Source organism: Muntiacus reevesi, chromosome 1, assembly GCF_963930625.1.
Source record: "Muntiacus reevesi chromosome 1, mMunRee1.1, whole genome shotgun sequence".
NCBI classification, from domain to species: Eukaryota; Metazoa; Chordata; class Mammalia; order Artiodactyla; family Cervidae; genus Muntiacus; species Muntiacus reevesi.
Genome location: NC_089249.1, coordinates 33,655,782 through 33,668,450, shown reverse-complemented (window position 1 = coordinate 33,668,450; position 12,669 = coordinate 33,655,782). Strand labels below are relative to the sequence as shown.

Below are 12,669 nucleotides of genomic sequence, written 5' to 3'. Positions count from 1 at the left end.
ACTTGGGTGCAATCTCAAAAATGACAGAATGATCTCTGTTCGTTTCCAAGGCAAACCATTCAATATCACGGTAATCCAACTCTATGCTCCAACCACCAGCGTTGAAGAAGCTGAAGTTGAACTGTTCTATGAAGACCTAGAAGACTTTCTATTTTTTTTTTTTCATTTATTTTTATCAGTTGGAGGCTAATTACTTTACAGTATTGTAGTGGTTTTTGCCATTCATTGACATGAATCAGCCATGGATTTACATGTGTTCCCCATCCTGAACCCCCCTCCCACCTCCCTCCCCAAGGACCTAGAAGACTTTCTAGAACTAACACCAAAAAAAAGATGTCCCCTTCATCATAGGGGACTGGAATACAAAAGTAGGAAGTCAAGAGAAACCTGGAGTAACAGGCGATTTTGGCCTTGGAGTACAGAATGAAGCAGAGCAAAGGTGAACAGAGTTTTGCCAAGAGAACACATGGGTCATAGCAAACACCCTCTTCCAACAACACAAGAGACAACTCTACACATGGATATTACCAGATGGTCAACACTGAAATCAGATTGATTATATTCTTTGAAGCTGAAGATACAGAGGCTCTATACTGTCAGCAAAATCAAGGCCGGGAGCTGACTGTGACTCAGATCATGAACTCCTTATTGCCAAATTCAGACTTAAATTGAAGAAAGTAGGGAAAACCACTAGACCATTCAGGTATGATCTAAATCATATCCCTTACGATTATACAGTGGAAGTGACAAATAGATTCAAGGGATTAGATTTGATAGACAGAGTGCCTGAAGAACTATGGACAGAGGTTTGTGACATTGTACAGGAGGCACTGAGGATGACTTCCTTATCTCTCCTTGCTATTCTTCGGAACTCTGCATTCAAATGGGTATATCTTCCCTTTTCTCCTTTGCTTTTCGCTTCCCTTTTCACAGCTATTTCTAAGGCCTCCTCAGATAGTCATTTTGCTTTTTTGCATTTCTTTTTCTTGGGGATGATCTTGATTCCTGTCTCTTGTACAATGTCATGAACCTCCATCCATAATTTATCAGGCACTTTATCAGATCTAGTCCCTTAAATCTATTTCTCACTTCCACTGTATAGTCATAAGGGATTTCACTTAAGTCATACCTGAATGGTCTAGAAGTTTTCTCCACTTTCTTCAATTTCAGTCTGAATTTGGCAATAAGGAGGTCATGCTCTGAGCCACAGTCAGCTCCCAGTCTTGTTTTTGCTGACTGTATAGAGCTTTTCCATCTTTAGTTGCAAAGAATATAATTAATCTGATTTCAGTGTCAGGCTTCAGCAATACGTGAACCATGAACTTCCAGATATTCAAGCTGGTTTTAGAAAAGGCAGAGGAACCAGAGATCAAATTGCCAACATCCGCTGGATCATCAAAAAAGCAAGAGAGTTCCAGAAAAATATCTATTTCTGCTTTATTGACTATGCCAAAGCCTTTGACTGTGTGGATCACAATAAACTGTGGAAAATTCTTAGCTGGGAATACCAGACCACTTTACCTGCCTCCTGAGAAATCCATATGCAGTTCAGGAAGCAACAGTTAGAAAATAGAACAACAGACTGGTTTCAAATTGAGAAGGGAGTAATGTCAAGGCTGTATATTGTCACCCTGCTTATTTAACTTATATGCAGAATACATCATGAGAAATGCTAGACTGGATGAAGCACAAGCTGGAATCACTACTGCCGGGAGAAACAGCAACAACCTCAGATATGCAGATGACACCACCCTTATGGCAGGGGGCAAAGAAGAACTAAAGAGCCTCTTGATGTAAGTGAAAGAGGAGAGTGAAAAAGTTGGCTTAAAACTCAGCATTCAAAAAGCTAAGATCATGGCATCCTGTCCCATCACTCCATGGCAAATAGATGGAGAAACAATGGAAACAGTGACAGAGTTTATTTTTTGGGGCTCCAAAATCACTGTAGATGGTGACTGCAGCCATTAAGTTAAAAGACACTTGTTTATTTGAAAAAAAGCTATGACCAACCAAGAGAGCATATTAAAAAGTAAACATATTACTTTGCCAACAAAGGTCCATCTAATCTAAGCTATGGTTTTTTTCAGTAGTCATTTATGGATATGAGAGTTGGATGATAAGGAAAGCTGAGTATTGAAGAACTGATGCTTTGAACTGTGGTGTTGGAGGATTCATGGATTGCAAGGAGATCCAACCAGTCAATCCTAAAGGAAATCAGTCCTGAATATTCATTGGAGGGACTGATGCTGAGGCTGAAACTCCAATACTTTGGCCACATGATGCAAAGAACTGACTCATTGGAAAAGACCCTGATGCTGGGAAAGACTGAAAGCAGGAGGAGAAGGGGATGATGGAGGATGAGATGGTTGGATGGCATCACCGACTCAGTGGACATGAGTTTGAGCAAACTCCAGGAGATGGTGATGAACAGGGAAGCCTGGTGTGCTGCAGACTATGGGGTCACAAAGAGTTGAACACGACTGAGTGACTTGAACTGAACTGTGACATGAAATGTTCTGAGAAAAGCAGAAATCAAAGGGGAAATAAGATGTTTTTTTGCTCCCACTGTTTTCCTTCCAAAACACAAAAAACTGAGAAGGACCAGTCTGGAGTAAACTACATGAGAATGATGACAAGTGTGTGTTGACTTACTCTGTGGATAGAATCCTGCTGAAAAAATGTAAAGAGTGATGCAGTCTTGGCAGCAAGAGTCCTGCATTTCCAGGGGAAAATGTGCAGCCTGGCTCTTATATGTGTGCTATGTGTTGAAAATTTGGAAATTCACAAACACAAATGAGAAATAAAAAATCACTCATATTTCTATAGCACAGGGCAATATACATATACATGTTGGTCTATGTGTAGATTGTTTGAAATGAAGGAATTAATACAATATGGAGCATTTTATAAATAGCATGAATCATTTAATGCTGTACTATTAGCTCTTTTTACTATTATTAAAATTTCTCCTGCTTTGATCTCTGATATATTTATCTCTTTCTTTCTTTCCCTAATCTTTCATCTTTTAATCTTCTCTTGAGGTTCCTTTGGATCAATATTTTGTTCATTCATTCCACCTGGTCTTCCAACATGGCAAGGTCATCATTCCTTGGCCTCCACTACTGCCCACATGCCAATAGCTTCCCTCACATCTGTCCTTATAAACCCCAGACTTACGTTTTCTAAGTACCTCTTAAGCATCTTAACGTGAATATCCCATATGTAACTCAATCTATAAAAAATTGAACTTCATTTGAGATATGACCCTGAAACCAACTTCTTTTAAAGCTTTTCCTTAGGTTCTAGAAAGTGTGGGTTACATCCTGAAGCCTTGCCTTCTGCCTCTTCCTCACTCTGCGCCCAATGGCCACTTAAGTATGGTCTTTTCCTGCAGGCAACCATTCCTTCCATTGTTCCATCCTCTCCGGAACTTCGGAGAAGGCCTTTGGAAGTGGCCCTCGGTATCTCTCACCTGGACTGTTGCAGTAGGTCCTTAACCTGTCTCCATGACATCCACTGATGCCTATGTCAACAACTGAGTGCAGGATGAGAAATACATTTAAGAATAGACTGTATTTTCCCAAGAGACTTTACAGAGAAGAGTAGAAAAACATTTAAAAACATCAAGACGGCACTTCCCCGGTGGCTCAGATGGTAAAACATCAAGAAGGGGTAGAGTTAAGGCAAAGCTTGTTTTTTCATGTGGAAAAATTTCAGAAATATTTGTAAACAGCAAGGGAAAGAGCTAGTAAGCCTACAATATAGAAAAGGGTAAACAAGGTGCATTTCCTAAGAATGTGGGAGGAAATAAGATCCCAGAAAAACTCTTATAATCTGAAGGAAAAGAAGTAAGAGTGAGTCAAAAATCTATATGTGAGGCCAGTATGAAGGGACTGTGAAGGAGTTTAAAATTCATATCATCTGCTAAAGGCAAAAGAAAGAGGAGACACCGGGACCTTCCTTTCAAAAAGATTGGTAAATTCTTAGGACAACTTGACCTTGAATGCTGGTGGATGGAAGTGAGTAGGAATAAGCTATGATCTGTTGACACATTTACCCTTGTCTCCCACACCTAACCCCGTGCCTAGAACGTAACACACCCTCAGTAAACATTATGGAGATTAAGCTCCATTGCAGCAGAAACAAGATCTTATTCAACACTGTGCTTCATCACTGGAGAAACTCAGAGTCAAAAGAACAAATTAGTCTACAGGAAATTACATAAAACCATCATTAGCCACATTCTCTAAAACTAGAAACTTCTCATACTATGCCCTTAAATTGAACTTTATGAGGAAGAAACAAAGACAATGTATGTTAATCTCCAAGATTCATTCATTAAACAATTCTTAGACCATATGTGTTTCATTAAAAATGAGGCCATTTCCTGATGCTTGCTGACAGTATTTGACAATGAAAATGAAAGCAACATTACAACTCAAAGCCATAAATAGTTTGCAATTATTTTTAAGAATGATACCAACATAGCAACTTTTAATTGCTCAACACAGGAAACAGAATTAATTTTCTTTGGAAGTATCATTTACAATATTTCTGATGGAAGTATCATTTACAATATTTCCGATAGATGTTAAAACAAGCAAGGGATGCTTCTAATAAATTCTCAAAAACCTGTCCTCTGTGATTTTGAAATGTCCCGCATAAACAATGAGTTTTACCTTGACTCTGTCTGTGCGGCTATTGAAGAGCCCAATACGTCTAATGGTGCTGAGGATGGGATCGGTGGAATCATCAATCATGTTGTGAGTGGTCACCGGGGGCAAAGACTGCCGCTGAAGGAGCAGAGGGAAGAAAATGTCAGTTCAGGAAAAGAATTACTAAGTGTGACTAATTTCAACAATAGGTCATCAGTGATACGTCATCCAACCTTTATGCCTTTATGGTCTGAGATGCCACTAAAGGGGATGAGGGATTGTCTGTGTATTTCATAAGAAGATAACAGGTTAAAGAACTTCCTTCTATACTCTGAACACACGAAGCTTTTGTTCACCAGCAGCCACTCTCTGGAAAGCCTAGACTTCTTGAAGCCTCCTGAGACTTACAGTAAATCCCCAACATACGATATGAACCTTTAAGTTGGAAATTTTCAAAAAGATACAAAAGCACATTCCATCAGCATCAGACGTGTGTGAAACTGCAGCTTGCCCTCCGTCTCCTATTGCTGGTGGTCCTTCAGCTCTACCATCTCCCACCTCTGCTACCTCCTCCAGTCAGTAACTCTTCTTGCCTGTTCATTTGATGCCAGCCCCCGTATGCCAGCTGCTGTTGCATTGTCCTACTGTACTTCCCAAGGTACTGCATTGTGAGATTAAAAATGTTTATTTTTTGTTTGTTTTTATGTGTTATTAGTGTGAAAAGTATCATAAATCTATTACAGTACTGTACTATATAGCCAATTATATTAGCTGGGTACCTAGACTAACTTCGTTGGACTTATGAACAAAATGGACTTAGGAACATGCTCTCAGAATTTTAGCTCATTCATGTGTAGGGGACTGACTATATTTGGAATAAGAATGGAACTCCAGGTGAGCTATTCTGCTGATTCCCACTAGGGGGCTGTCCTCCGATGCCTCCCTGTTAATGACAAGATTGCTATACATGGCTAACACAATTATCTTTTTTTTTATTATTATTTTTTTTAATTTTTCAGTGGGTTTTGTCATACGTTGATATGAATCAGCCATAGAGTTACACGTATTCCCCATCCTGGTCCCCCCTCCCACCTCCCTCTCCACCCGATTCCTCTGGGTCTTCCCAGCCCACCAGGCCCGAGCATTTGACTCATGCATCCCACATGGGCTGGTGGTCTGTTTCACCACAGATAATATACATGCTGTCACAATTATCTTTTTAACAATTCCACTCGACTGAGAAACATTCACCTTTTCTCTAGAGTGACTCCAAAGTCTAAGCTTTTTGAAAACTTTAGGCACTTTTTTTGTCATTGCAATATACATAGTTCTTCAACTGACATATAGGTTCCAAATGAATTTTTTAAGTAGATATAAAGACAAGTTCCATGACATTTGTTTATAGGAGCCTTGAAAAACACTGGTGAAAGAGAACTCACAAAGGTGTCCCTTAGGTGAATACCTGAGGATGACTTTTCTAGCTCTCAGGTTTAAAAATTTCCCAAATTATCCCATTTCAAAAAATTAAGATATTAATCTAAAATAGACTTTAACAATTATGGGAAGTAATGGGCATTTTTTTCCTTTATTACCTGAGTTGAAAAGATAGCTCTTTTCATAATTGTCAGATCATCTCGATCCAAAATATTGTTCATGTCAGGAATTTCTCCTCTGTAGGGAAAATAGTTTTAAAAATCAAAATAAAAACAGTTAGCACTAACCGACTGCTTCCTATGCGTCAAACACCATTTCAAGCAATTTAAAAATAAATGTCAAACATACATAGTTTCCTGATGAAGCTCACAGACAAATTCCAAAGGGCAAGGAAGTTTGATAAAAGAATACCATTGCTAGCATAAAAGAAAATTGAAATTATTTTTTAAAGCATTACTGTTGATGACCAGGAGGATACTTTCATAATATTTTGCCTACTTTAACAATTATAGGAAGTGAGTCCTATGTTCTACAGTGGCCATAACATTTCCATCTGTAAGTTGATATTTTAAAAAATTATGTATTTATTTTTGGCTGAGCTGGGTCTCTGCTGCTGTGCGGGCTTTTCTCTTAGTTTCAGCGAGTGGTGGCTACTCTAGTTGCAGTGCACGGGATTCTCACTGTGGTGAGCTTCTCAATGTATACTAAACATGCATTAAGTAATGCATATTACTTAAGTAAATGTTAGTTAACATTAACTAATATGTTCATTAATAAATATATGTTGATATGTCAGTATATATTTTGACTTGAAATCTTCTGCAGCTTCAAATTGACATGTTAACTCTAAATGAGAATTCCATTGAAGGAGACCCTATCTGCGGGCTTCTTCAACGCCTTAGCAGGTAAAGAAACCATCTGCAATGCGGGAAACTTGGGTTCAATTCCTGGATCGGGAAGATCCCCTGGAGGAGGAAATGGCACACTTCTCCAGTATTCTTGCTGGAAAAATCCCATTTTCAGGACAGAGAAGCCTGGTGGGCTACAGTCCAAAGTGTCGCAAAGAGTCAGACATGATTGAGTGACTGAGTTCACACACACATAACTTACCCACATATTTAACTGTGCTCTCATTTGTACTACCTGTCTACAAATATTTGTCAGATGAAGGATTAAACAAAGCCTGCTCATATGATGCAACATATCTTCAGTTCCATTCAGTCGCTCAGTCATGTCTGACTCTGTAACCCCATGGACTGCAGCACACCAGGTCTCCCTGTCCATCACCAACTCCCAGAGCCTACTCAAACTCATGTCCATTGCGTCAGTGATGCCATCCAACCACCTCATCCTCTGCCATCCCCTTCTCCTCATGCCCTCAATCTTCCCCAGCATCAGGGTCTTTTCCAATGAGTCAGCTCTTTGCATCAGGTGGCCAAAGTATTGGAGTTTCAGCTTCAGCATCAGTACTTCCAATGAACACCCAGGACTGATCTCCTGTAGGATGGACTGGTTGGATCTTCTTGCAGTCCAAGGGACTCTCAAGAGTCTTCTCCAATACCACAGTTCAAAAGTATCAATTCTTTGGCACTCAGCTTTCTTTACAGCCCAACTCTCACATCCATACATGACCACTGGAAAAACCATAGCCTTGACTAGATGGACCTTTGTTGGCAAAGTAATGTCTCTGCTTTTTAATATGCTATCTAGGTTGGTCATAACTTTTCTTCCAAAGAGCAAGCGTCTTTTAATTTCATGGCTGCAGTCACCACCTGCAGTGATTTTGGAGACCCAAAAATAAAGCCTGCCACTATTTCCACTGTTTCTCCATCTATTTGCCGTGAAGTAATGGAACTGGATGCCATGATCTTAGTTTTCTGAATGTTGAGCTTTAAGCCAACTTTTTCACTCTCCTCTTTCACTTTCATCAAGAAGCTCTTTAGTTCTTCTTCACTTTCTGCCATAGGGTGGTGTCATCTGCGTATCTGAGGTTATTGATACTTCTCCCGGCAATCTTGATTCCAGCTTGTGCTTCCTCCAGCCTGGCATTTCACATGATGTACTCTGCATATAAGTTAAATAAGCAGCATGACGATATACAGCCTTGACATACTCCTTTCCCTATATGGAACCAGTCTGTTGTTCCACGTCCAGTTTTAACTGTTGCTTCTTGACCTGCATACAGATTTCTCAGGAGGCAGGTAAGGTGATCTGGTATTCCCATCTCTAAAAATTTTTCACAGTTTGTTGTGACCTACCCAGTTAAAGGCTTTGGCATAGTCAATAAAGCAAAAGTAGATATTTTTCTGGAACTCTCTCACTTTTTCTATGATCCACTGGATGTTGGCAATTTGATCTCTGGTTCCTCTGCCTTTTCTAAATCCAGCTTGAACATCTGGAAGTTCAGGGTTCAGGTACTGTTGAAGCCTGGCTTGGAAAATCTTCAATGGCTATTAATTCTTTTATATTTGGAACAAAATTAGTATAGTGCCTAAATACGTGTCTCAATAGTGAAGCCCTAAATGTTTGAGTGATTTAGTGTTCCAAGCTCCTACCTTAATAAAGCATCATACAGTTTCTTTCCAAACTTTTCCTTCACAGAATGTGCAGTGTCCCTGTATGAAACAGAAAGATATACAACTCAATGTCACCCTTTTAAGTCTTTCTTTCCATGACGGTGTTCTGTCAGTGCATTCTTTGAAACTTCAGGTCTCTTTTATATCACCTCTTTTGTTCTTTTCTTATTTGCCAATTTGGCCTGAGTTAACACCTCTAGAGCTGAGGCAACTGAACACCCTGACCAGTGCGGGGCATGTAACTTTCTTTGGCTTGATGATAATCAGGAGAAGGTTGGGGGAAGGGGAAGGGAGTGTAGGGAGGTATGCATATAATATGAGGAATTTGTTTATAAGAAATGGAACATTCTTGCATATCAGTAAACAAGGATGTCACAGTCATCAGCAATTGTAGCCTTGGTGTGAGATGGTGGGCCCTAAGGAAACTCAGAAAGGAGAATACCTGCCATCTAGCAGCCATCAGACTGCAGTCACTACCTACTGTGAGTCCCAAGGGAGCTCAGAATGTGAAAAACACTACAAACTAGCGGCAGATAGGTGAGGTTTCCATCAGAGGAATGTTTTCAGTGAGTCCAGACTCCTGCATCTTCCCATACAGAGAAACGCACCAAGTTCCTTAACTGGGGATATCTGATTTTCTTTAATTAGCAATAATCTTTTGATGTTCAAACTACCTGCCCCTTGTTGCAGAACTTCTGTATAACCTGGCTCCTCTCCTGGCCTCCTCAGAGCAGTTCTCTCAGGGTTACTTGAGATGCTGTCTCCCGGGCTCAAAGTTCTAAATATTCCCAGCAAATAAAACATAACTCTCAATTTTTAGGTTGCAACTATTTTTTAAGTCAACATTTATAATTGTTGAGTCTGGCCTATGGGGAAGAGGGGGAGCATGATACTAATTTCATTACTTCAGCATATGTTTTAACATTTCCATAATAAATTTTTTAAAAATCTGAGCCATCTTTAAAGATTTCTACAAAGGCCTTATCCCTCCACAGTAGCTCATTCCAACATTTTTATATGAACACAGTTTTATAGACATGACAAAAGTTAACAAAAGAACCCAATGAGAAGAGAACCAAGTAGTATGTAAGCTATTATAACCTTAAGGGGAAAAAATAGCTCAAAGAAATAGATCAGAAATCATGCACTTAAAAAAAAAATCCCTTTACACCTATTGCTTGAGAATATTTACAAGATGTGAGGTTACCATAGCTGTTTGCGTACTGCCTGGCCTTTCAGGGTTTCCACATTGAAATTATTTGTCTTGGCAGGCATAATGAAAAACACCACCACGGTGACGTCACTTTTATGCATCTAATGAGGGGTTAGAAAACACAACAGTCAACTATCAAAGATAAAATAAACCACGTGACAGCTGGACCTTAAACTGTGGCAAAGAGTGCTTTGAAACATCTTGAGGGAATAAGAATACTTATTTATAACTGACGAAGAAATTATACACCACTGTCTTGAAGCTTCTTCAGAAAATTTAAATATGACATTCAACTAAGATCTGACAGTTAACAATTAAAAATCCACACAGAATAATTTCGTGGCATCCATCATCTAAAATATATAGCAATTGCTACTGATATCACTGTGGTTTTCTGTTGTTAAAAAATTACATAAAAGATAACACAAATGTTAAAATTCCAGATTGGAAAGTTAATGAGGATTTCACTTGGGTTTATGTCTTATAGCTAATTTACATGGATTTGCACAAACAGATTATTACATTTTTTCTGTTAAATGTCTGGGTTCTCATGATGTTGTATTTTGTTTTTTTTCCAACCATAAAGGAACCAGAATGGGGACTCAGAACTTTTGGTGTAGCAGTTACTGTGTTGGGTGCTTTAAACACATAACTTAACCCAAGCCTAACTATCACTTTCCTCATTGATTTCAAAAGAGAGGCACAGGAGCTTTGATTATTCTTCTGAGCTCCTATCACAGGTTATTGGCAAACCTGGGAGTCAAACTAGTGTTTTGTTTTGTTATTTTAAACTAGTGTTTTTTGACTCCACAATCTGTTTACTTTTCCTATTCCAAAAACACTATTGACCTGAAGTTTCTCAGAAAGAAATGACATGCCAAACTGCTGTGGGAATGATAGTGTAAACTTACTTAAGACTGTGTACTGATGAATGCTTTTATATTCTGAAATGACTGACTCTTGAATGTGGGGCACTATCATCTAACCTATGGTCTCAACCCTCTGGGACCTTATATTCTATTCAAAATATCTATAGGAACCATAAAATAGGAAACACCCCAGGAGTAGGCAATGTGCTTTTATTGAAGACTAAATGTACTATAGGGAAAGAAAATGTCTTATTTTGATTTCTCCAAGGATCATAATTATCTTTGATGTCTAGAATAAGAGAAATTCACTTTTTCTTCACGTCTAAAAATAAAGCGAATATTTAACAAATGTATGGATAAATTAATAATGTCTCTAGACATGCTATACTTTTATATAGTTGTGAGTCCATCTATAAAGCTTGTTAAATAGATACATAACAGAAAATACTGTGAAATAAGATTACTCCTGTTTATTCTTGAATAATCTTTCTGATCTTCAATCCTATTTTATAAGCATGGATGTTTATTAATGTGATTTTAGTAATCTCCTAAAATACTTGGTACAGTGTATATGTTTAGTCTGTCAGTCATGTTTGATTCTTTGCCACCCTTTGGACTGTAGACTACTAGCTTCCTCTGTTCATGGGATTTCCAGACAAGAATACTGGAGTGGGTTGCCATTTCCTTCTCCAGGGGATCTTCCTGACCCAGGGATCAAACCTGCAACTCCTGTCTCTCCTGCGTTTCAGGCAGATTCTTTACCCTCTGAGCCATCCAGGAATATCTGGGCTAAGACAGTGATAAATCTATGTCCAAGAAATAAAAACTGAACCGGAGAGTTACACAGAGCTCAGGCAAATTTAGATTGTCTCAGCATCTCAGTAAAATTAGACTTCTATACTGACCTCTTCTATCTTCCTTATGTATTCTATATTTTTCTATGATGAGACAAGAATATAAGCTGAAAACTTTCATCAATATCTATGATGCAGTACTTCTGTTGGCACAGGTTTTATTGCTGGATTAGTTCAGAATCTATTTTAAGAATACGCCTGCCAATGCAAGAAACACAAGAGACGTGAGTTTGATCCCTGGGTCGGGAAGCTCCTCTGGAGAAGGAAAGAGTAACCCACTCCAGTATTCTTGCCTGGTGGAGCCCAGCGGGCTACAGTCCCTGGGGTCACAAAGAGTCAGACATGACTGAACATGCACACACAACAACAGTTCAGAATCTATTTTAAGATTCTGAGCAAATCTAACCTATTGAGCAAAAAATCATTCCATATTGGGAGTGGGAAACTCCTCTATGTTTCTGTGTGGTGGGGCCTCTCCTAGTGGCATGGTTTGAAGCTTTTGGATTTCAGAGTTGAGGCATGGCTAGTGAGCTGGGAGAGGAATAGAGTTTGTGTGTGTCTGGCCCATTCTACAAGGGCAACTGCTTGACTGTCAGTCACATCGCACATGTTTTTCTGAAGGCTTCTGGTTGGAGGGGATGGATATGGCCAGGGATTTTGGTGACCAGGTGTCTAATACTGCAAAGTTTAATACCAAGGTCCAATATTGGGAAGCCTATATATGCCATGCAACCAAGCCATAGTTCCCATTAGAGTATTTTTTACAATTAATTTTTATTGGAGTATAGTTGTTTACAACGTTGCATTAGTCTCTACTGTATAGCAAAGTGAATTAGCCATACATACACATACATCTTCTCTCTTTTAGACTTCCTTACCATTCAGGTCACCCCAGTGCATTAAGTCTATCAGCTTTAAAAAAGGCAAGGTTTTGTTCTCTTTACGCTCTGTTTGCTTGATTTCTCTGTATCTTTTGATCATTTACAAACTCTTGGGGGATAGGTGGGAAAGAGGATGCCATATGGTCAGCTTAAAACATGGCACATATATAACATAGAAAGGAAGAGA

The 12,669-nt window shown here is 39.0% G+C and overlaps 1 protein-coding gene across 3 annotated transcripts in view; it reads right to left on the bottom strand.

Moving 5' to 3' along the window:
• The window catches only part of GYS2 (glycogen synthase 2), a 56,079-nt gene that overhangs the window by 15,945 nt on the left and 27,465 nt on the right, over positions 1-12,669 (bottom strand). For all 3 annotated transcript variants that reach the window (XM_065921835.1, XM_065921827.1, XM_065921843.1), the window contains exons 8-11: positions 9,873-9,979; positions 8,645-8,704; positions 6,248-6,326; positions 4,680-4,793 (exon numbers count right to left, since the gene is read on the bottom strand). In XM_065921835.1, coding sequence (XP_065777907.1) covers positions 4,680-4,793; positions 6,248-6,326; positions 8,645-8,704; positions 9,873-9,979 — 360 coding nt within the window. The remainder of the gene's footprint in view (positions 1-4,679; positions 4,794-6,247; positions 6,327-8,644; positions 8,705-9,872; positions 9,980-12,669) is intronic.